At 41.4% G+C, this 25,886-nt stretch overlaps 2 protein-coding genes across 7 annotated transcripts in view; one reads left to right on the top strand and one right to left on the bottom strand.

The window, feature by feature from the left end:
• The window catches only part of atp11a (ATPase phospholipid transporting 11A), a 52,118-nt gene extending 44,607 nt beyond the window's left edge, over positions 1–7,511 (bottom strand). For 3 of the 6 annotated variants that reach the window (XM_051427683.1, XM_051427685.1, XM_051427687.1), the window contains exon 1: positions 7,079–7,511. In XM_051427683.1, coding sequence (XP_051283643.1) covers positions 7,079–7,123 — 45 coding nt within the window. In that variant the 5' untranslated portion in view covers positions 7,124–7,511. The remainder of the gene's footprint in view (positions 1–7,078) is intronic. The other 3 variants (XM_051427684.1, XM_051427686.1, XM_051427688.1) reach the window with 1 other exon arrangement.
• Positions 7,512–9,100: 1,589 nt separating this feature from the next.
• Positions 9,101–24,950, top strand: tubgcp3 (tubulin, gamma complex associated protein 3). Its single transcript, XM_051427696.1, has 23 exons — positions 9,101–9,289; positions 10,385–10,492; positions 11,576–11,643; positions 11,840–11,917; positions 12,570–12,778; positions 13,497–13,663; positions 13,786–13,898; positions 15,557–15,682; positions 15,784–15,852; positions 16,165–16,297; positions 16,551–16,717; positions 18,262–18,372; positions 18,566–18,674; positions 19,447–19,636; positions 19,738–19,873; positions 19,973–20,041; positions 20,202–20,337; positions 20,746–20,834; positions 21,335–21,466; positions 21,587–21,727; positions 21,834–21,950; positions 22,052–22,146; positions 22,397–24,950. The coding sequence occupies exons 1-23, from the start codon at positions 9,214–9,216 to the stop codon at positions 22,461–22,463; spliced, it is 2,706 nt and encodes a 901-aa protein (XP_051283656.1). The 5' UTR covers positions 9,101–9,213; the 3' UTR covers positions 22,464–24,950.
• Positions 24,951–25,886: the final 936 nt, after the last annotated feature.

Here is a 25,886-nt window from a genome sequence, read left to right as displayed (position 1 = left end):
GAAGCAGAATTTTGCATTCAAGCAAATGCCCGTAGTTACAGAAAGAAAATGGGCATCCTTCCAACACCTACCTATTGACATCTACACAAAAAGTTTGTAAAGCACAGGAGAAGAAACCACCCATCTTTATGGGACTAATGGTGAGACGTCAACCAAAAGCGATTTCTTGCAAGTAGGCAAAATGAGGAAGCAAGTGCTAAGAGCCAATAATCCAAATAATCAATAGTTCTATAATGTCTCAAGCAAACAAAGCAAAGAGAGGGGAAAGGGGGGAGACGTTACGGCTAAATGGAAGGGGGGTGATGTCTGCAAAGCGCATCGTCAGCATTTACATGCAGGAAGAGGGGGTGTACACTCCACTTTTCTTCCTCTTGCTCCCTCTCTGACATGAGGACCGTGGGGAATGGTGTGTTCCAGCAGAGGCTATCATTCCCTCGGATAGGAAGAACATTAAGGTGTACCTGCCCCCCTCAGCACTTTCACTGGCACCCCAGAGCAATGTTATTATGATGACCCAAGTTCAAACAGCATCACTCCCTCCCTCCCTCTATCACCGTATCCGTCTCTCTCTATAGATAGAGGCCTATACGCACCATTAACCCCCGGGCTATCCATCATCTGTCTCCTTGTTCAATGGGCTGTAATACACTGTTAATGTTACTGCAACGACACTGATACAAGCCCTTAATGGAGCTCACACTCTTCAGCAGGTTCTGTTTGGGCAATGTCAGAAGGAACTTTTAAGACTTTTGTCTATCAGCAGATAAGAGATGCAAAAAGTGGGAAATAAACCTTTTAAAAGCAGCGTCTGACTTTACATTTGACTCTTAGTACATATTAGTGGTTCTCAACCCAGAGAGACAGCGCGTTGCAATGTAAATCTCAGGGGTCATAAGACAATTAGCAAGATACAAAAGCCAAAACAAACAAACAAGTAAGCTGCTCAAATTAGTTTTTCTTATTGGGTCATTTTAACCTCTTCTGGCCATCAATAATTAAAAATAAAAAAAAAGGGGGGGGGGGGGAAATCAAGCTTTCTTTGATTGGTTTATAAACACAGACATATGCAACTGGTGCGACTGAGTAATCAACTTATTGTTTCAGCTCTACATGGAGACTATAAATAATACAAATTTGCAGAATATGGGTTTATAGATGAAAATAAACATAAATGTACTCTGTGACTTGGATATATTTGTAGATGTATATTGTCAGCTCATTAGAAGAATACTAGAATACTACACTTATCTTCCTTTAAAGTGCAAATGGTCCTAAACTGTACGTTCTTGTTTATTAGTGAGAGCTATAGTTAGCAAAGTTCTAAATGACTAATTAACATCTCACCACATAGATTTATCAGTGAGCCAGAGGATTCACACAGGTGACCAAAAGCTTCTTCTACATTGGTAGTGTTCTTTTATTCTTGCACTGCTTCACTTTTCATTTGTGTTTCTGTTTTGTTTGATGATTTAACCGATTGTTATTTGACTCAGATTGTATCTTCATGTTCACAAACACAAGGGACTGCTAAACGAGACAATCGAGCAGTGAAACAATCCCAGGACCGAGTGGCTTAGAGAGAGCCTGTAAATCCTTTAGGTAGAGAGGTTAACCCGGCTGCACTTTGTGGATTGTGGACAGTATGGGCGAGTGGGTGTTAAATGATTAGCATGAGACTGAGAGGAAACCTGCCGCTGTTGGCATACACATGAGCACGTTTCTAAAGCCATTATACAGCTTCACAACACAGCTGCTTTCCAAATAAATCCTGAAAAGTGACCTGATCCAATGTCACACTTGTGCACATCAGGCCACGCTATTGTAAGCTATTCAACATTTACCATTATTGCTGTTATTCTTCAGGCAAATAAGAAATATTTGAATATTACTGTAACAGGGTCTCTGCAGCTTCCAACTGGTTCAATCAAAGACTTCTTTAAGACAATTATGAGCGAATTTAGGAGCTATTTTACGCCCATATTGGCAAAAAGGTAGGTAGGCTATGAAAGAAAATCAGTAGTTTTTACAGCATGATCAATACATATTCTTCCCAAAAGCACATGTAAAAGCGGGACTGAGAAAGACATTTTGAAAAGGCGTCAATTTCAGATTATTGGATTTTCGACTTTTTAAGACTCGGTGCCAACCTGTACAAGGGCCTTATAATTAACTATTGCCTCAAGAGATGGTTTTTCTCCTGTAGTATGGAAGATGTAATTCTGCAGTCTTGTTAAACTTTTTGGGGGACAGCTGCATCAGAAAAGCCAGTAATGACAATTAATCATGAAAAAGACCAGAAGTGAAGTACTCGGTCTGTTTAATAAATAAAGTGTGGTGGTATCGCATGTTTTTGTCATGATTTGACTTTTAATTTACCACATCACTGTTTGTAAAACTAGTCTACATTGTATTTAGTGGTTAAAAACCTGTAATTAAAATATGTGTGCTGTCTGAAGTTGGTACAATGTCAATGTAAGTCAACCTTAATGACATTTATCTGTTCCTCACTTTGCCAGGGGACCCTGTGGAATCCCCTTAAGGACCCCCAGGTATCCCTGGACCCCACGCTGAGCAGCCCTGCTGTGGAAGACTCCATTAAAAGCTACACAAACATCAGTCCACATTGTCAGCCAGTCTGCTTATAAATTATTGACAACTAAACGGAGCCAAGAGTTCATGTGATCCGCTGCCCTCTGCGTCACCTGGCTACTACAGTATTCCACCTCCCCACTCACTAGCCTGCATGAAGTAACCGTAACACTGCAGACACAACAGTATGATCACCAGCCACTATTCTTACTCTCAGCAGTTTTTCTTACCTCATATGCACAGATCAGCTTACTACTGTGTTGAAACTAAAGGAAAACATATGTACTATTTAGAAAATATAGCAGGTGGAATATGAGTGGCAGGAGTTCAGTGATTGGCTTAGATTTGAAAGTATAGCTGTAAACTGGATTAAGTGGTTGAAGGTATAGTGAACACCAGTAACCCTTTAATCCACTACGGGAAGGCAGGAAGCCAGACAGAGAGAGAGAGAGAGAGAGAGAGAGAGAGAGAGAGAGAGAGAGAGAGAGAGAGAGAAAAAGGGGAGGCACTTCCTGTCCTGGGATCCAGATTAGTCAGCCGCAGAGGAATGCTAGCCGGCTGCTTTTAACACACCTCGCCAGATGATATCTGATGATATCTTTCTGCAAACTAGTTCTGTTTACTTTAGATTGCATTATGTATTCAGATTAAGATAAACATAATACAAATTTGAATTCAAGTTTGACACTCTGCAACTAGCGATTATTTTCAGTATTTATTAATCTATCGATTCTAAATTAATCAGGAAATGGTGAAAAAAGTTAATCACCGTTTCCCCAAGCCCAAGGTGGCGACTTGTTTTGTCCACAACCCAAAGATATTGAGTTCACTGTCAGAGAGGACTAAAGAAACCAGAAAATATCCACATTTCAGCTGAAGATTCCTAAAGAATGGTTCAAAACGACAACTCATCAATGGATCTACTAATCACTGCAGCTCTAGTTAACATTGAGTTCATCGTGTACAATTGCCTTGACTGCCATTGATTTCTTAATAGAACTACCAAAACTGTTCTTATTAGCACTGTTGCTACATATGAGAGGCACACACTGGTTTTACCACTTTGTCACCCACACATGGGCAACCATCAAGAGATTAGTAGCACCTCATTTCTGCTGCACTTCCTTTAAAACAACCACTATGTGTGTCAATGTGGTAAATGTGTTTCTTCTTTCTATAGTAAAAAGGGAACCAGGGCTCCACAACTGACAATGATGAAAACGGAAAAACGAAAAAATTAGAGGAGGAATTATTTAAAAAAAAAAACCCAAATAAAGAAAAACAGCTGAGAGGACATGGACAAAAAGTTCAAAATAAAAAAAGGACAAAAGGAAATAAACAGTTAAAGGACTATGATGACCGTGTTTAGGAAAGTCAGGACACAGATGTGAACATGCAACAAGAAGAAAAGTATATACGGGGAAACAAACAAGACTCATTTCGGCACTGAAGATTGCAGAGTCTATAATTTAGCACAATAAATGTTACTTTTAAAACTTTCAGAGCATGAAACTACCCAGAGAAAAGAACAAAAGAATGGGAGCGAGCTGGCAGAGTACAGTACAAGCACACTGGGTCTCAGTGCTCCTACATGTCACTGTGATTACATTTTGTTCTCATTCAGCCAGACAGGAGCGACAGCCACTGAGATCACTACTCTACATGTTACACTTTAAAACATAGATAGGATTGCATAACATCCCCTGCCTCTTTACCTCATCAGAGACGGCAGCAACTGGAGACTTTCAAAACCGAGTAACCCTGCAACAGTTCGACTGGTATCCGATGTGGTACAATGTGGCCTCAGCTAAATTTCATTAGTTTTATTTTGAAAAAAAGGGGCTAAAACCTTGTCTACAGATAAAATGTTCTTGATGAAAAGATTTAATTTATTACAGGAGACTTAAACCTTACACTGAAAGACAGGAAGGCACATACTGTTGTGCAATCTGATCAACATAATAACAAGTTGATAACAGTAACAGGCAAGGCAGAGACTCCCTGCTGGTTTATGATGACCCCGCTGTTAAAGAAATCAGCTGTTTTTAAATCACATGACGGAGCCAATCTACGGGGTAAAATCTTCTCATCTTGCCCTCTCTTGCTCCTTATTCCTGCCATCGCTGCTCTCATTACCGTTCCCATCATTTTATCACATCATAGACAGCGACATCCCTGTACACCGTCTTACAGGCTCCAGACTAAAGGTGCACTGTAGATAATAAGCAGTTAATTTGATTATTTGACCGTTATCGGTGCACTGAACAGAGTAAAAACAAAATAATTACTTTTAATGCTGAAAATTACTCAAAGATAATTCAACACAGTCGGTTGGATCCTATTCTGTTTATTGTTCAGTTATTGTGAAATCACTGCGTAGAAAATGTCCCTTCATGTGAATCACATTTATTTGTTGATAAAAGACAAATCTCAACATGCTCAAAGCGGAAAGGCTGTCCATAAAGCCGACTGGTTTCTGGATTAAAAACTACAAATACACATTTCGGAAAGAATGTTGTTATCGTGGATACTAGGGGATGTTGTGGTCCCTATTATTTGGTTTCAACGTGATACATTTACGCTGCTTGCAAGACTTTGAAACACTTTAGTTCAGGACGAGGTCTAAATTACAAAACTATTACAAAGTGAAAATTACGTAACTGAAAAACTAGAATAAAATCAGCACTTTTAATTGCTCTAAGACTAAATCTTTTTAATAACAATCCCTTACTTTTGACATTCTGCCAAAACAAATAATGTAATTTAAAACCTAAAAACCATCAAAGGCGCATGAGAAGCTGGTGTAAAACATGCTGAGATGCTGGATTCTTTTTTTTTTTTTTACTTTAAGATAGAAATCACTGATATTTCACATGAGCATTCTTTAGTGTATAGCAAATGGATCTATCAGGCTTTTAAATAAAGATTGCATTTATAATTAGTTTCATTCTACAGATGTGGTCAGAGGGAGCATCTTATAGCGCTGGCTCCCAGTATTGATTAATATTCCATAAAGGTCCGGTATTGACAACCAGATGAACGTTCCTAACCCTAATCTTAAGTATTCAGCAGTCTCTTTGCATCCGGGTCTTTGCCGCTGCAATACAATCAATTTAACCCTAACCCATTTGTCTAAAGCAGTTATCCAGATCAATTACAGCAGCAGACCTCATCAGCATCCCACATCCTACCAGTCACTGCCTCGTCTCTGCATGTTTCTTACTATAAGGCTCCATTTCACCCTCCACGCAGCAGGGATTTTATTTAATCAGCCATTTGGGAGACGCGTCTAAGCCTCAGCTGAGCGTGGAGCCGGGGCATAAACCTCGCTGGCTCTCATGTGAGCAGGGCTCACTCTGTGTGGATTATTGTCAAACACATTACTGTGGAGCCTAATGCAACTCACAGGTCCATAAAGGCCAGCTGCTGCACTGCTGCCCATTGATTTGACTAGCAGGGAGAAAACAACTGGATTACATAATTCATGTGACTGACTGTTCCATTTGTACAGGAGTCTTTGTACAAGTGGGAGAAGGAGCAAGATCTTTTAGAGTGACCAGCACACCAATGAGTTAATTCTACAAAAGAAATCCTTCTAACACAAAGTAAAAACTACCAAATAAGATGCTTCTGGTTGTGCTCAAAGCTGATGTCACCTCATCACAGTCTAAAGATTTCACAGATTTTGAGTCTGCCACTTGTCAATATGTCAAGATGAATGATAATTGCAGTCTGTCTGCATCTCTTGGCATGTACCGACATGATACACAATACTGCACTACAGCTGGTGATAGTGTTAGCTGACTCCACCTTTCACTTATTAAAGCATCAGTATGGTTGAACGCTGGTGTGTTTGAACAGAAATGCTCAGTATTTATTATAAATATACTATATTTTTAAAAAGCCAAACAATAGTTGACACATTTTACGTGCGCCAAATCCCATTCAAAAATCGGACGTTTTAACATACCGTCGGTTATCGGCAAAATACTGGATACTGGATCTTATATCAACATAAATACTTTCCAAACAACACTTTTATTAATTAAACTACTTTTTAATATAGATGTACAACCTACCGCGGGGTATGTTACAACTGAAGATGAATAATCCACTATAAAGTTGAAAATTCATTAAAACATTATATTTGCAGCGGTTTTTGTTTCATTTCAGCGACTGTGCACTCTTGTCTAAGTGTTAACTTCAAACGGCCATTGTTTTATGTGGAAATAAACACATTTAGAAACAAAACCATGACTTCCTATAAAAAGAGTCCTAGTTAATAGTGATCTTTTATTCAGGCAGTTTCCCAATGAGATTTTTTCACTCCCTTTCGCCAGTGAAACTTAATCCGGATGAGTAGCTGCTTCGGCGGAATTTGAAACCAACAAGCTCACACGTTTTCTTTTTATCTTCGGAAACCGTAAAGAGCTTTGGTGGGCAGAATAAGATAAAAATGAGAGTACACACGGAGGAAGCGTAAACTTACATATCTGCTGATGAGGGTCCGAAGAGTGCTGAAATCCATCCCCATCCTGTTCCTCTTTCCTCTCCGGACACTACTTCTTCTCTCTGAGTCGTTTCTCCAAAGGTTGTTTTACTACAGGCGCTAACTTCTTTTCAGTTCTCCTCTTTGGTCCATGACTTTCACTCCCTTCGCTTCTTCCTGAATTAAGAAAAAAGAAGTCTCGGTCCGATAAAGCTGCTCCCAAGAACTGTAAACCTGCACTCACCTCCTGGAGGCTGTAACAGGCTCTACTGGCGGCGGGAGGAGTGTCTGTCTGAGCGGCTACAGGCACAGACTAGTGGGCTGCTCCTCCTCTCACCCTGGGAACAAACTACTGTCAAGTCTCTGAACCTCTCTCGCGCTCCCTCTCCCCCCCCCAACTGCGCGTGTACTAATAATCTTCTTGTCTCGCGCCGCGGCAGAAGGAGCTTTTCTCTCATCTACGTCACGAGGAGCCAGGTGGTGCCGCTGACTGGAGGTGAGCGCATGCGCACTCTGGTGTTTTCGGGTGTGTAATTGATTGGACGTTTCAGTTAATTAGGAGATTGATTGATTTTTTGGGGGGGATTTTTATTTTTTGCTCGGGGCGTGATGGTGTACCAAAGACAAAATCAACTAAAACTTTATTGAAATCCAGAAAAACGCACTAAGTGTAGGCTACACTATTGTGTGTGTGTGTGTGTGTGTGTGTGTGTGTGTGTGTGTGTGTGCGGTGGGGCAGGGGTCCAGGTTAATGCTGTCCACTCAGATAGTACTGAAATAAAAATAAAAAATCTAACACAAATCTGTTAACCCCACCTGACTACTTTCCAGTATGAAAAATGTTTATTAAAAAATATCAGAAAATAATATAATATAATATTCCTCTGACATAATCTGATGTGTGGTACAGCCAATTATTAGCACGGTTTAAACATGATTCTTCGCATGAAATGTCCTGATTAAATTAAATTAAATAGTAATGGCACTATCAGTTTGTAAATGTTGACTGTTTGGTGAGGTCAGAAGGGTCAGAACTACAAACCGTGGTGCTTTGTTTCCGGAGGGAAATGTTTTCATTCATTTGTCCATTCTCTGTTTCCTGGAGACGCTTTTCGGCGGGTTCTGTTGAAACACCAGCGTCAACGGTACAACAATAACAGCCACTGTATCCGGTTGGAACCTTCAAAATATAACCCTTAGTCAAGCGAGGTTAAACTTTCTTTAAGAAGTATTGTTACGAGCACACATACAGTTTATAGTAATTTAGAATGGGTCGAAATACCATTCAGTTATTTAGTTTTTAATTATTTTACATTGGAAGTTTTGTAGTTTTTAAATTTGAAAGTATTTGTATATATTTTGGGTTTGTCATACTTTTACGAGTATTTTTATTGTATTATAGTTGAATCCATCTCTATTCACATTTTCAGCCATGCCAAGGAGACAAATTCAAACCGGTGCTGTGAGAGCTATAGAGAGCCAAATGTGTAATTCATTATTAATTAATTTGTGTAATAGCTCTCAGATGAGGAGTGTATGAGGACAGTGTCAGCACACAAAACCTTACACAGTGATGTCTAATGGATTACTGGAGGTCCATGTGAGAAAGACAAGTGCACACATGTTTGCGTTGTGTCTACATCCATAAATAGGTCCATATTAATTTGAAACAATAATAACTGTTAGTAGATATACAGCTCCTGTGTTGTTTAATTGCCATCATTTAGAAGGAAAACATTTGTGATTCCCTCAGTAGGGGGAATCCCTCTTGTGGGTTTTCTCTTTCCTCTTTATTGGCTTTGTCTTATAATTTAGTTTTAATCCTTGACTCAAATACCTTGTACTATATTATCAATTCATTTATACAGTCTGTGTCATTTAAAAGTACTTCCAGTTTGGTATTTTATTCTAATTATTCATCCTTTCTGGTAGCCATGCAGGCTTTAACAAACTGAGTGAGAGCTTCTATGCTCTTACTTTGAAGGAAATGGGGCGCTAGTTCTTCCTGCGTTCTGCTGGCTTGACTCAACTTGTCAAAATGGCGTTGTTCGTAGTAGGAGACTGGAGTTAGTTCATATTGTACAGTGGTATTTATTCCGTTATTGGGCCACACACACAAAGTTAGCCACGACAGTATGGCGACCCTGGATCAGAAATCACCAAATGTGCTTCTCCAGAGCCTCTGCTGCAGAATCACGGGGAAAAGCGAAGGTACATCAGTTAGCGCTAGCATGCTCCGCGCCTCCACAGATACGTGCTATGTTCTAGTATTCAGGAAATGTCAAAGCTAACCTCATTCAAAAAAATGGGCACTTTGTGGTTGCGCTTGATTTTGCTCATCATACATATTTTAAACATAACGTAAAGGAATCGGCTGAGTCTTTATCGTCTACTGTTAAATTCGGCTCATCGTTTACACAGCTGACAGGACACATTTTAACATAAATGGAACTTTTTTACACTGCTTGCGCCGGCTGGACCCGGTGTGTTTTTGTGACGGAGGGATGGAGAAAACCTTGAAATTGTATTGGAATTAATGCTACTAGGTTTTTTGGGCATATGCCGAATTGAAGAGAGCATAGTATTCATTTCGTAACGTCTTTGCGAATAAACAAGCAATTGTCTAAATATTAGATTGATTGAGAATGGAGATAAATTGAGTTTAACTGTTTGGGACAACGGCACGTAGCGGGGCTAGGTCCGGGTACCAGCTGTCAGCCAATGGGCTCGGACAGATCCTGCTCATCCCGATAACGTCTTCACGCCAGCTGCCACTGTATTACACTGATAGCTGTGGTTTTTTATCAAAAGCATAGAGGTTCACTTTAGCTATGTATGAGCTTGCTAGCCAGTTAGCTCTCATGCTGACCAACACACTGTTTGCATGGTTATTGGATGCACTAGTGTGTCGCTAGCTGCAGGCCCCTGCTGGATGCAGACAGTTCAGAGGAGGGTTAGCGTGTTTGACCAGAGAGAGCGGACACAGTATCAAAAGTGATTGGGTGTATTTCAGCCACTTTAACGATCAGACACACTCAAGTATTTTCAGTTTGACAATGTTGACAGAAATGTTAGCCACGGTGATTGTTGATTGTCCCATTATTCAAAAACCCCTTTCAAAGCAATAGCCCATTCACACCAGTGTACAGGTATACAACTGTCCCACAGTTAAAATGAATGGGGGGAAAATGGAGCAAAAACACAGGAAAAAAATCTGCTGATCACAGCTGTTGGTCATTTCTATATTACTTCAGAGTGTTGTTTATGTGTCCTGACCTTTATTCATCACTTTGTTTCTCTCTCCAGCTGAAGTCGCCCACCAGTTTCAGTATGCAGTGCGAGTCATTGGCAGTAACTACGCCCCCACCATTGAACGCGATGAGTTCCTGGTGTCAGAGAAGATCAAGAAAGAATGTAAGTGCCCATCAAACACTTTCATACTGTAGGTTACGGGACTGCTGTACTATCGTTCATTGTCCCTACTCCACCAGCCACGTCTGTCTCTGTCAGATGGTTAACGTAGAGTCCACTTTACTTTTTAACTTGGAGTCACTCCACAAAAAAAGTTAAAAATCTTTATTGCACCATAAATAGCAAAATCCCAGTGGACTTTAATAGTAGCCAAGGTAGCGGCATTAGTGGGAAAACATCGATCTGAGATTTAATGGAGGAAAAAAACAAAAATAGTGCAGCACTTAGTGTACAGAATCTTTATTTATTTGTCAGGTGGACTTATGGGAACTTTGTTAAAAGTATTTTTTATGCTTATGGAGTGATGACTACGAAAAATGCGTGTGTCGACTGGATTTATATTTTGATTCTTGATGTGATTTAAATCAAATATTCTTTCAACTTCAATCATCTGCGTTCACTCATATGAATATTAATTCCAGTAATACAAACAAAAAGTGCAACAGAAATAGCATTTATCAGCCTTAGGTACAAGCTGAGGGCTAATTGGATGTTAATACAGAAGCCAGCAGAAGAACTGAACTAAAAGCAGTGTTTATGTTCTGTCAAAAGTTTTCTGTATTGTATCAGGCAGCAATTACCCCTCACCTTCCCTTTGAAATGCAGACGGGGATTCCTGCAGTCTGAAAAGCTCCTGAAATATGTCAGTTTAAGACTCATGAATACAGACACTAAAGGTCTTTTCTGTTTGACAGGTTCCTTTGTGCTGCAGAACAGAGCGAGCTGTGCAGTCTGCACGCTGTCTGCTTTTCTTAGCACAGATGTTCCTCAGCAATTCATCAATTCTTCTTTTCTTATTCTGCAGTTTGAATGAAACCATGTTCAAAACCCAAATAAACAGACAAAAGTTTGTTTTGGTCATAAAGCAGTGCAACATGTGAATGTGACAAACCCCACAGGGAGTGATAGGAGTTTTCCAACCTCAGTTCATGTATTAAATTAGTTATTAATGACTCCAAACTTCCCGACTATAATGTCGGCGTTCAGACATCCCAGCTGACAGATGTTGTTTTGATGCTGTTGCAGTGCTGAAGCAGAGGAGAGAAGCAGACGCTGCGCTGTTCTCAGAGCTGCACAGAAAGCTCCAGACGCAGGTTGGTGTTTGTGTTTGAACCGTAATGGGACTATTCCCCACTTAACCCAGGATGCAACAATATCTCATAAATCAACATGCACACACAATGTAGTATTGATCATATTTATACATTCGTTGTATATAACACTGTATATTCATTTGTCCTGAACAGACTGTGGTGATTTTTACCTGGTGTTGTGCTTCCTGTTTGACAGAGTGTTCTGAAGCATCGCTGGTCTGTTCTCTACTTGCTGCTCAGCCTCTCTGAAGACCCCCGCAAACCATCCAGCAGGGTGAGAGAGACACACACACACACATACACACACACACACAGTCTCAATCACTCCCATAGGTTCACTTTTGAGAATCTGTTTCTTTTTGCTTTCATTCAATCCCATTTACATGGCTGAAGATCAAAAGGCTAATTTCACTTTTAAATGTATTTTTTGATTAGACTTACTTTCTTTAATTGTTTTTATTTGTTTATTTGTTTTATTAACATTTAATCATTAATTGACATTTTTCTCTATTAAGTAGTAATAATAATAAAAGTAATCAATAATAAAATGTGTATACTGATGTCACTACCTTTTTATAAATTTTGTTTTTTATTTTGTCTTTTGAATCTATTTTATCTAGTTTTTAGTCTAGCTTTTATTTAACTATGTTTTGATATTATAGCATTTAAAACTATTTTATTTGATCTAGATTTTTTTTATAGTTAAACATTTCGAACTGAGAGAGTCTGCAAGGTCCTAAAAAAGTCTTATAAAATAAATCCAATATTCCAAATTTTAGTCCTTACAATGTCCATTATGGTCTTAAAAAGTTCTTAAAATGTCTTTAACCTGTTGAAACTTGTAGAAACCCTGTAACCTGTACAAAAGGTGCTATACAAATAAAGTTTGATTGGTTGACGTCCTCACCATGTCTTGTCCATCACAGGTCGGAAACTATGGGGCCCTCTTTGCCCAGGCTCTCCCCAGGGACGCCCACTCCACCCCGTTCTACTGCACCCGGCCCCAGAGCCTGGCCCTGGGCTACGGGGAGAGGAGCGCAGGTCTGTCGGCCAGCGTGGGCACCAGCGGAATCTCCAGCCTGGGCGTCTACACACTGAACGGGCCCACACCGACGCCGCAGTCGCTGCTGGCCGGGTGAGCATTTTCAGATGAGGCTCCCCCCTCACAAACAAACCTGTAATGTTGTATTGTACAATATAATGTAGCAGAATACAACAGCACCATAAACCCTTCCTAATGTAGTCCATATACAATAATTATTACGTTATCAATATTAGAGAACCCACTTACATCTTCATAACTCAGTCACACAGCTGTGTTTAAGCAGCTTCAGGCTCTGGGGAGGAGAGGGTTATTTATCTGACGCTCGTCCTGTAAAAACACTCAGATAAAGGAGGCATCAATTAGCACCAGAACATGAACACGCCTCTCAGCCTGACCTCCTCTAAATCTGTTTTTTACGAGGCATCAGAAGGCCATTTAATCCCATTTATCCTTGTTAATAATTCAGGAGTCCTTCGGATACAAATGACCATTGAGCTGTCTGGGCTCACCTTTGAGTCGTGAAAAGGGCAAATCCTCACTCCAAACATAAAAAAGGTCTCATGGCATTGAGTTATAATTTATACTCAGAAAGACACAGTAGTGCACAACGCAAAGATGTGTTATGGCATGTTTTTCTTAAATAAGTTTATGTGCTGTTCTGTGTGCATCAACCAGCAGAAGACCTGCACAATATATTTAATATCAACACCTAGTAGATCAGACCGTATCCACACAGATACAATCATAAGATACATATTTGATCCTCAGAGCAACGTTTAATATGTGTGTGTGTGTGTGTGTTTTTCAGTCAACCCCCTCAGTCCGCAGCGGGAGGCGGTCAGCCTCTGGGCTCTCGACTGGCCTGGACTCTTCCTGTAAGCTGCTCCCCTTCCTCCGCTCTGGCCCTGCCCGCCACTCGACCACTCCTCGGACCTCCAGTTCCCTCTACCAGAGTGGTCCGTCCTCGCCGAGACGGTGAGTGACGTGTGTGAAGAAACGGTATCATAGTCTGAACTTTCATGGTGACTGGAATGTTTTCATCTCAAACTCTGAATGTACACTTTAATTCACTGTCCTCTCGTCCTCTGTCGGTGCAGGGGAGGTGAGCGAGGCGGCGCTGGTGCGGGACATCCTCTACGTCTTCCAGGGAATCGATGGAAAGTTCATCAAGATGAGCGCCCAGGACAACTGCTACAAAATAGACAGCAAGGTACCTGAACCTGGATCTGTCCCTGTGAAGCTTTTAATAGACTAATCAGTTCAGCAGTTCGCACACATTACCCACGGTAACCCAACAGTACAATTCAGGTCATGGTCATTCCAGAACCACAGCGACGGTGCAGACCTTGAGGAGAACGGAGGGAGGTTCAGTGGGAGGAATGTGGGGGAAAGAAATCACTGATGGTTGGTGCGGGAGGCATTAGATTGAATTTGATTTGTTCTTCAGGCACAAATAATCTGTAATTTCATCATTAATAAATTAGATATGCTATGTGCCCGGCTCGTTTATGTTATATTAAGTTAGCTATTGTTAGCAAAACATCAAAGGTTAGCTTAATAGCTCGCTAATCTCCATTAGTCTAGTTAGCTAGCTAGTTACGTCTGAAAGCTAATGTAAGTTACATCAGTTTATCATCATTTACATATTGTTAATGTTTAGCTAACTTAAGATGTTAGCAGGCACATACATACATATATATACACATATATATAAATACTATCTAAATACAGGAAAGGAGGAAGTTGACCAAGGCATGCTGAAATGTTATTGGAGCACATTACAAAAAGGGGCGTGGCTTAAGATGGGTCAATTGTTTAGTCTACCAAATGTTAAAAAATAGTTAGAAATGGCACCTGAGCCAAAAGTGACACATTTAAAATGACCTGTTCTGTTCAACGCCCAAATATATTCAATTTACACTGAGATGAAAAACAGAAAATCATCCCTTTTTAAAACAGATTGCTTGATTATCAGAACTGTTCTCAATTCATTTTCTGTAGATGGACTTGTTAATTAATTAACTAGTTTCAGCGCTACTTCTCGATAGATTTTTTTTTTTTTCCATAAACACACAAAATTAAAGCTAGCTGTTCACTCTCTTCTTCTTGAGAGCGTCTGTTGAAGTAATGGCCACCACATATCCAGAGTGCCTGATATGATATCAAGAATATTGTTGTTGATTGGACTTTAAAAGCAAGATTCAACAGATCAATATGAAGCTCTTTGGCTGCAATCCACATCGACCTCTTCTTTTCTCTTTTCTTTTCTCTGTCCCGTCAATTCCTTTTATTCCCCTCCTCCTCCTCTCCTGTATTATCAATAGCAAAGCCTCAGATGTAACCTGTCCCATATTCTCAGTGGTGCTAAACATAGCCCTGTGGTCAGTCTGCTGTCACCATCCTGATGTAGCAGGAGCCACTGAGGCCAGAGATAAATGAGTCAAGGATGGAGATATTTTGGACTCATCTCTGGCCACTTAACTTCTCTGTGTAAAGAGGTTTTGTAAAACAGATAAAAGTTTAATGCATTGTGAACTCCTCCCTGGCTGGGAAACAAATCTGTTGCTGCAAGGCTGCATGATGTAACTCCGTCAGAGCTTTCACAATGAGATTTGTGACAGATGATACTTCAGTGTAGTTACATTTTTAATTAATATACTGTTCTCACGTCCATCTGATTGGACATAATAACTATGTAAGGGTGACTCTATATGAACAGACAGCAAATATTAGTGCTCAGATCAGGACAGTGAGCATCACGTGCATCATTTCCTCTCATATCATTACAAATTCTATGCTTCCTGTTTAACACAAGATGGATAAACAAGCGCAGGTTGTTGTGTTGTAATGTGCGCTGCGCCTCACCAGGTGGTGCTGTGCAAGTCCCTGAGGGACACCAGCAGCAGACTGGCCGAGCTCGGCTGGCTCCACAACAAAGTCAGGAAGTACACCGATGCCAGGAGCCTCGATCGGGCCTTTGGACTGGTCGGACAGGTGTGTCCCATATGTATTAATTATCTTCTGAGGATCTATCCGCTCCTTTTTGTATCTAATCCTGCTCAAACACCTTCTGTCTCTCTTGTCCTCCCCTTTAGAGCTTCTGTGCCTCGCTCCATCAGGAGCTGAAGGAGTACTACAGACTGCTGTCTGTCCTCCACTCACAGGTACGCAGAGCAAACAGGTTAATGCCCACAGACACAAGGGATGTTCACAATTTCTTGGACTACAAAAGATGGTGGATAATGACGTATATAACTAAAGAACCCTTCATGTGTTGTGATGCAGTCATATCAAATGAAATGGTTTCCATAAGACCTACATGTAAATACCCCCGGGATCATCTCCTGCTTTGCTTCTGATTGTTGGTCCTTTTTGATCTGTGTGTGTGTGTGTGTGTGTGTGTGTGTGTGTGTGTGTGTGTGTGTGTGTGTGTGTGTGTGTGTGTGTGTGTGTGTGTGTGTGTGTGTGTGTTATAGTTGCAGGTGGAGGATGAGCAGGGTGTGAACGTGTGCACAGAGAGCAGTCTGACTCTCAGGAGGCTCCTGGTCTGGATGTACGACCCCAAAGTCCGACTCAAAACGCTGGCCGCCCTTGTCGACTTCTGCCAAGGTGGGTTTTGTGTGTGTGTGTGTGTGTGTGCGCGCGCCACTGTATTTGGTTTTGGAAAGGTGTGTCAACACCCTGTGTTTAATGTAGTGTTGGGGGAATAGGACATCCCTTCAGCATTCATTTCAGCGTGTGTGTGTGTGTGTGTGTGTGTGTGTGTGTGTGTGTGTGTGTGTGTGTGTGTGTGTGTGTGTGTGTGTGTGTGTGTGTGTGTGTGTGTGTGTGTGTGTGTGTGTGTGTGTGTGTGTGTGTTCAGGTCGGAAAGGAGGCGAGCTGGCCTCTGCAGTCCACTCTTACGGGAAAACAGGAGACCCGCACATGAGAGCGCTGGTTCAACACATCCTCAGCCTGGTGTCACACCCCATCCTCAACTTCCTGTACAGGTGGATCTATGACGGAGAGCTAGAAGATACCTACCACGAGGTACACACACACACACACACACAAGTTTAATGAATGAGAGGCTTCCCAGAGCTCCAGCAGGAATTTACCGCATTGTTCCGTCTAACTCCTCTGACGTTTGACCCCAATGAGAAAGAACATTAATGAGAGGAGGAGGAGGAGGAGGAGAAGGAGGGAGAGAAATAAAGAGAGAGAGGCAGGACAGCTCCTTAAATGAGGACTGATGAGAGGAGTGTAATGGAGAGCCCGTTGATGGATGTTTCTCCTTTACTTCTCCCTGCTCTCTCTTTCTGTTTCTCCCTCTCTCACAGTATTTATGTGTCCAGCATTAACCGTTAGTCATCACCGGACTCTGGTCTTAAGTGCTGTGTTTAAGAACACGGAGACAAAGTTATTGCACCTTTCAGGAGGGAAATTACCCTCACACACACACACACACACACACACACACACTGAACAACACCTACAGTTAAGCATTAAAAATGCTTGTAATGTAATTATTTATATATAAGGAAAATACATTTTCTTCACTGGAACACATTTGACAGCTGTGTTTCCATCAACATATTTAATGTATCACATTAGAGAAGGCTGATGGATTTTGCTAAAACTTTTTAATGCTCATTTGAGGTTTTTGTTTTGTTTTTGGTTAATGCGCGTAATGGGAGATGGAAACACTTTTTCCAAATAAGCTGTGACGTAGCAAACATTTAACTGTCTGACCTGACTGATGAGCTGCTCACGCTCCGACAGTCAGTGCTCGCCCCCCTGGCTCTATAATACATCTATGATCACTCCACACAGATCCGGTGGACCCTTCCTCACATCAATTCCTGAAACAAACAGATGAGATCATATTTTCATCCTGTTTCTACATCATTTTGTCAACATCTGAGCTTCAGAGCTTCATCTTGTTGCGTCCTCTTTTTCTGGTTTTCCGAATAGCTGCCACATACTGCTCATGAACAAATTCCTAATAGTCCCAACAGTAGGGGATGGAAACAAGCATTCATTTGCATTTTTCTTTGAGGAATACTCGAAATTCACTTGAAATTTGCGCCACATTTGAATGGCTAGTGTGTGCTCCTATTAGTGAACCCTTCCCTGCTGTTCAGTCGCCTTTTCTTTACATGTTTTATTGTCTCCCTGCAGTCGCATTTGTTAGTGAATGTGGTATTTGCCTGAGCTTTGTGTAAACATTTTATTGTAGACAACCTTGTGGTGTCTATAGTGGCGTTTTTTTTTGTAGTCTCTTATTTCAGCTAACAGCTTGTGGGAAAGTGCTCGGTAGAGACGGCTTCATAGCGACGCTGACAGTTGGAGTCGGTTCAAAAATGTATCAGCATTCACACGGGCCATTAGAGAGCCAGTGGAAGCTACTGTAGTACCCTCTGAACTCAATGGACAATCTAAGGATGAAAACCTCTGTCCGTAGTCTGTTATTGTTGCATATCACACTAACCCTGAAAATAAAACTTCCCGTTGTGTCTTAAACTCTGTGTGTGTGTGTGTGTGTGTGTGTGTGTGTGTGTGTGTGTGTGTGTGTGTGTGTGCATTGCATGCAGTTCTTTGTCGCATCAGATCCCAACGTGAAGACAGATCGTCTGTGGCACGACAAATACTCCCTCAGGAAGTCAATGATCCCATCATTCATCACCATGGACCAGGCCCGCAAGGTACACACACCCACACAGTCACACACACCCCTTTATTTATTACTATACACCAGACTTATTGCCACACACATGCAGGTATCAGCCTGCTGACACACACATTAGTGCTACACCTTTTGTGTGATGACTGCAGCTAACTATTACCTCCAGGCTGCTGTTTGAAGTCATATTAACTCATTATCTCTCTCACTGCTAGGTTCTGCTCATCGGTAAATCCATCAACTTCCTGCATCAGGTTTGTCATGACCGAACGCCGCCGGCCAAGATCACGCCAGCATCCAAGTCTGCAGACACACCTAAAGACGGTAAGGGTCTCAGATTGTCTCTCTCACAGAATATTTCTATCTGCACTTGGTTTCTGGGCGTAATTGGAAGAGTTAGAGTCCTAAGTAGGTATAACATTAGGAGGAAGCAGTAGCACACAGCAATATGCTGAACATGTAAAGGTTGATGGTGTTTATTGGTGCTTTTTATTGTTTTGTTTTCTTTCCTTTTTTGTGTTATTTTACTAATGGCATCATTGACCAATAAGACGCCTCCATTTTATTTCGTCCTCATCGCATTGATATTGTTATATTGACGTAAGCTAGTGGACTGGCAGTGATCGATGCTCTTACCGCTCGCTGGCCTCGTCCTCCTCTGCTTTTGACTATGTAGACGAAAGAGGTATACTTAGCCGTGTTCTATTGATTCAGTCTGCAGGACTTCATCTGACCAGTTTGATCTGGAGCTTTTTACTGGATCTGTTGAAGGGCATCACCCTTTTCTGTCCCTCATCGTCCAGTAGCGGAGGTCTGGGGAGGAGATTTGCATGTTTGAGCCTAATTACAGTCTCAGTGTTAGCACTTTTTGAGCTTTCTTTTCATTACCCCTTGTTGTTTACCAATGCTGAATTGAGAAATACGTTAATTCTGTCAGGTTTTTAAATGTAGAAAAAGATATAGCATAGCACATAATATATAATATATAACAACATAGACATAAACAGAGCACCGAGGTAAATTTGGTGTTTCCAATATTTATTCAACATTAGGCAACTTTGAAACAAAAACCTTTTCACGTCCGTCTCTCTCTTAGCTGCAGAGCTGCTGTCTGACCTGGAGGGGGCGTTTCAGGAGAAGATCGACGCTGCCTACTTCGACACCAGCAAATACCTGCTGGATGTTCTCAACCGCAACTACCTGCTGCTGGAGCATCTGCAGGCCATGAGGAGATACCTGCTGCTGGGCCAGGGAGACTTCATCAGACACCTCATGGACCTGCTCAAGTTAGCAGCACGCACTTCGAATATATCTCTCTTGTAACTCATGTAGAATGACAGTGAGATAGTAACATTATCTGATGGTATCCTGATTATGTTTGTCACAGACCGGAGTTGGTGCGTCCTGCCACTACTTTGTACCAACACAACCTGACTGGTATCTTAGAGACGGCAGTCAGAGCCACAAACGCCCAGTTTGACAACGCAGAGATCCTCAAGAGGCTGGATGTCCGTCTGCTAGAGGTGTGTGTTTCCGCTGGTGTGTGTGTGGGTAGGGGACGCTGTGCTGCAGGTCTGACTCTCGCATGTCACCTTATGATGTCTGTCTTTTGTTGGCTCCAGGTGTCTCCTGGTGATACGGGCTGGGATGTGTTCAGTCTGGACTACCATGTTGATGGACCCATTGCTACGGTATCTCACACACACGGAAACACACACTTTCAGTACAGTTCCAAACAGGCTGTGTATGTTTGTATCTCTGCAATTACAATTACAATTGCTGCTGTTACCATGTATAAATATGTCTGTGTGTGTGTGTGTGTGTGTGTGTGTGTGTGTGTGTGTGTTTCAGGTGTTTACAAGGGAGTGTATGGGCCACTACCTGCGGGTGTTTAATTTCCTGTGGAGGGCCAAGAGGATGGAGTACACACTGACTGACATCTGGAAGGGACAGATGTGTAATGCCAAACTGCTCAAAACCATGCCTGGTACGTAAACACACACACACACACACACACACACACACACACACACACACACACACAAAATAGTAGTTCTGTTCTTATGTGACAGTCTGATTAAGGTTGGTTAATTGCAAAATTTATTCATCAAATAAAATAATAAAGACTTTTTATTACAGAAACTGTGAAGGTACCACACAAATATATTATTGTAAACAATAATGTAATTATGCAATTCTGTCAAGTTCTTGATTTTTGTTTATTTTTGTAGTAAAAAAAATGCCAGTTGCACAAAACTTGCAGTATATTTTTAAAGATTCGTTACATTTTTGTCATCACTATGTTTCTTTAAAGAGCAAAATGAAAAAATCATTTTGGGTGTAACGTCTGCAGCCTGTTGTGACTCTACCTGCCTCTGTGCTTTTTACCCTCCAGAGCTGTCCGGCGTGCTGCATCAGTGTCACATCCTGGCCTCCGAGATGGTCCACTTCATCCACCAAATGCAGTACTACATCACCTTCGAGGTCAGCCCATTAACAATGCTGCTACTGGCGCAGGCTGTAAAACAGCAGTAAAAGAAAGTAGTAATTACAGTGGGAGGCGATCTGCTGTGTCTGTTAAATGCAACGCTGCATGACTCTGACTTACAGGATCAACAGGAGCCTCCACACTAGTGAGGTTCACTCAGTTTTAGAAGGTTGCTAGTTCGAGTTCGAATCAGTTGCAAAACAATTAAGTGCATGAGACACTAAAACTTTTCTTAGAGTCACACTTATGAGGCTGCTTTGACTGCAGGTTTTACTGTTGAGTTAACTCTGTAAATAAAACATTCCTCTGCTCAGACATTGATAAAATTCTAAATTCTAAAAAATCAACATATTGACAGTGGACAGGGATGCACCGCCATCGTATCAGAGGTGGACCACACTGACTGTATGATATCTGATTTTTAATAAAAGGGCAATGTCATTCCCATAAACTGTTGGTAAAATGTATGCACGTGCGTGTGTGTGTGTGTGTGTAGGTGCTGGAGTGCTCCTGGGACGAGCTGTGGAACAAAGTGCAGCAGGCTCAGGACCTCGACCACATCATCGCTGCACACGACGTCTTCCTCGACACCATCATCTCAAGATGCCTGCTGGACAATAACAGCAGGGTAACACACACACACACACACACACACACACACACACAAATAATCTTATGGGTGAGTGGTAATTTATCTGCCCCTTTTCCACACACGCTTCTTGAACTCTGTTTCTGTCTGTCCATCCAGTCTCTTTTGAACCAGCTGAGGGCCATATTTGACCAGATCATCGAGTTCCAGAGCGCCCAGGACTCCCTCTACCGCTCGGCTCTGGAGGAACTCACCCTCCGACTGCAGTATGAAGAGAAGAAGCGACAGAGAGAGGGGGAGGTAGGACAGGCAGGAGGACTAAATACAGAGAGAAACAGAGTGAAATGATGGAAACATAAATGTGTTGCGTAGTCCTGTCTGAATACGTGTCTGCTGTTTGATTCAGGGTCAGTGGGGAGTGACGGCCGAACAGGAAGCGGAGGAGAAGAAGAGGATTCAGGAGTTCAAGGAAACCATACCAAAGATGCGCTCGCAGCTCCGCATCCTCACCCACTTCTACCAGGTACCAGCTGGAGCCGGCTCCAGGAGCAGCCGTCAATCATTCGGCTCCTGAAGTCTTCACCTTTTCACATCTTTGTTCTATTCTCTTTCTCCTTCTTTCAGAGCATCGTTCAGCAGTTCCTGGTGTTGCTGATGACCAATTCAGACGAGAGTCTGCGTTTCCTCAGCTTCAGACTGGACTTCAATGAACACTACAGGTTCGCAGGACACAGAAATGATCTCATTTAAATGTTTTCTGTGGTTCTCCTGTGCCAAAATCCAAAGCATCCTAATCTAAGCTTCTGCTCTTTGCTATATTTGCAATATCAAATGTCACTTTTTGGTCCTTTACACTGTTTTTGATTCAACCCAACAATATTCCAACAAAACTGCCCGCGGTTCAAATTAGAATTATTATGACCATGGAAATCTTAAACATTTTGTAACTGACTGTCTTCTCGCCCACAGAGCCAGGGAGCCGAGGCTGCGAGCCTCCCTGGGCGCCAGCCGCGGACGACGACTGTCAAATATCTGACACGACGACGACGATGGCATTGACAGACAAGGCTTCCAGTTATTGGAGCGTGGGGTATGACATCACAGTGGGGCAGTTGTGACATCATAGAGACGGGCTGGCCAGCAGACTTAACGAGCTTCATGTCGAGATGATGTCATGCCTTGGAGGAGCGATCCAGCGCCGCTCTGAACGTTCCGGTATCGTCGCCGAGGCGGTCGCCAAGTGATGACATCACAGCAGCAGTGAAGTCAGCCGTGCGAGATTGTGAAGGGAAAGTCCAGTAAATCAAACTTCCAGAGCTTGTTGTGACACGCAGAGGAAACACCCTAAAAACAGACGTCTCAAAATTCTGCAAAACATGAGGTAAAATTACTGAAAGTACGCCGAGCGCGAGGACGTAAATAACAGCTGCTGTCAGACTGAGCTCCCCCGAGTCACACAGGGCCACCTTACATGGCATGCCTTATTAATGAGAGAAAAACAAACCGTTTGTTTTTGTTTTTTTTCCTCAGCCTGGTTGCCAAATCTAGTCCCAACACACACACACACATAATGTATGTACATAGAGTTTATGCAAAAATGTATGTATGTGTATATTTGCATCTTTACACGTCAGCACCAGTGGCTTCGCATCTTCTCACTAGGGTTCAACCGATATGGGTCCGATAATGACTTTTTTTTTTTTTTTCTTTCAATTTTGTATTCGTAGCAGCTATTAAAACGATTCAATCCGATCATGTTCAGTACAGTTATTCCAGAAAGAAATAGTGTTCCTGATGGAGATTAGTCCGGGTTAATGTGGAAAAGAACAGCACTTACAGCACGAGGCGTAGGAGTCTGCAGCATAGACAATATTTATGGTCAGTATTGGTACACCTGTATATCGGTCTAACCCTAGTCCTCCACTGTCTCCTCCTTAAAATCCAGGGTTTTTTAGTGTGTCAGGTCAGCTGTCCAATCACAATCACATACAGAGATTTTGAATTACCCACACACACTGGCAGAAGATTCTGCTTCCAGTGACATGAAGACAACCATGGCTCATACAGACGGAAAGCCCCTTTGTTGCCCACTTTGTTTACGCCTTATATTAATATCTGATGGTGTTGATCTTAATAGTTTTCGTAGCTGTTTGCATTGGTGAGAAGTAAAAGAGCATCTGGCTTTACCTCGACCGAGAACTGACTGATGTAAAGAATGTTATAATGTTAGTTTAGTTTGTATTGAGGTGTGGTTTCCCTGCTTGGTTTACACTTTGTGCTTTTCTGTCTGTATGAGAGATGGACCTTGTCGAAAGAAACAATCCTCTCAACAACCACAACAACCTCACTTCTTGTCATTGCATAAACAATAGCAACTATAACTGTTCAGATGTTTCTTTAAAAAAAAAAAAAATGTAAATATTTCCAAATGAAAGTCCACGTTTAAAGAATTTAATGGTTATACATTTTTCTATTCTGACAATATAAAGTAAAAACCAAGAGTGTTAGTGGTGTTATTTAGTGAGGTTCGCTCCATGTGCATATGAGATGAAGATGCTGACTGTTGCTGTTGATCAGCTCCCCATGTTGTTCATTTTTCATGAATCGGATTCATTCAGATTTTCCGTTTGACACCATAAAAACCTTTGATTGAGTGACCACCGGCTGAAAACCTCCATGTCCAAGCTTTCACACTCACAGCCCCAGTTTAGTTAAATATATGCATTTAATCGACTCAAACGTGAACATTTTCCCTTCAGGTGAAAAATGGATAATCATCAAAATCTTAATTGCTGTGGTAGGACACGGGGGTTTACTGGATTTCCTTTGTAGTGGACAGTCAAACGCTTTTTTGCTAAAAATGTTTGGAGATTGAAAAGTCGAGTAGCATTTCAGTCATCAAGTTCTACAATCATTTCCGTATGAACAGCTGCCAGCATTGATCTCACCTTGTAGGAGCTCTGATCCTGGGTCAGGGAGCCCAAACATTAACAGACATCCCGCGTGCAGTTGTTGTAATGCACTATTGTAATTTCACCGGCTAAAAATACACAAACTACAATTTGAAACTCACACACCTTCATAGTGTTCCAATCTGGTCTGTTAGGCTCTGCTAAATTCACATTTAACTATGAATAAGGGCAAAAGTAGATATTCAACTTTTCATAGTTTCTTGTAAGTTGTCCTCCAGCATCGGCCCTGGAGTCACTGCACACAGTGATTTACCCACATCAGTGTGTGTGCAGTGATGTTCCAGGTTTGAGTTTTTGCTTTTATTTTTATCTCCAATGAAACAAATGGGTGCTGCATACGGTCGCTGGACCTGTTAACTGCTTTCTGACAATGAACTCCTTAATGCAAAAAAAAAAAAAAAAAAGGGAAAGTGAATTAAAACACCAAACTGAACCTGGGTCAGCACTCCTGCACTGTCTGTCTCTGTCTGTCCTCTACATTGTATAGCACATAATGTATAGAATATAGGGAAACCATCCCACTTCTTCTTTAATAAAATGTTTTTTATTAACGTGTGTTCCAGTGTGTTTACTGCCATCACTGCTGCTCAGCTCGGCCTCTTGATTTAGTTTGAACTTACCGCCACCTGCAGGCAAGACTTCCAAGAAAATACCTAGATACCTCCGGGGTAAACTTTCCAGATGAATCTCTACTGAACATTCAGTAATTGTTTTACAATATTATTTATGTAATATAATCTACACCACGTTCCCATTACTTTTACTATTTGTCTTCCTCCTGTAATTTGAGCTGTAAATATTTTGTCAAATCTTTATTAATTACCAAATGAATGACTTACTTACTCCAGAAATGTGGTATTGTATTTCTATAAAGTTGAGGGACTTGTGGGAAACAGGTTAAAATAAGAATGGTTAAAATTGAAGCAGCAGAGGCTGAGAGATCCAGACTAGGACAAGCTCCGGAAACACATTTCCCATAATGCAACTCAACAGCTTTTTTTTAATCATTAGACCCTCCCTAGTTTGTAAACACCCATATATTTTTGGATTAAAACCCCCAGTTCACACAGTGGGACTTCTGTTACACATTTTCTTTCGTAGCCAAAGCTGAGATAACCAGGTGACATCACTATGACATCATCAGGGGTTATTTTTTCAGACTTGAGCCAAGAAAAGACATCATACAGCAGTTTTTAACATTAATCTGATCTTGATGTGATAAATCTATAGAGTGCTCCTTTAACTAATATTTAATTAGGAAAATATATATTAATATTTGTATTTTTTTTTTTAAATCAATAGTTGGCCAATCAGTAGGCTACAATAGATCACATTGAATAATTGAATTGAGTAATAGTAATAATCCTGTTTTTTATTTGCCTGGCTGTTTATTAATATTATTTTGTGACATTTAGTCTTTAGTAATCAAAGAGCCAATTGGGGATTAAAGAGGTTGTGTAACATCTGTAACCCTGACAATCTGTGCA

This window comes from Dicentrarchus labrax, unplaced genomic scaffold (genome assembly GCF_905237075.1).
Source record: "Dicentrarchus labrax unplaced genomic scaffold, dlabrax2021, whole genome shotgun sequence".
In the NCBI taxonomy this organism is placed as follows: Eukaryota; Metazoa; Chordata; class Actinopteri; family Moronidae; genus Dicentrarchus; species Dicentrarchus labrax.
Note: the sequence above shows the minus strand (reverse complement) of the source record. Positions and strands in the feature narration are given on the sequence as shown.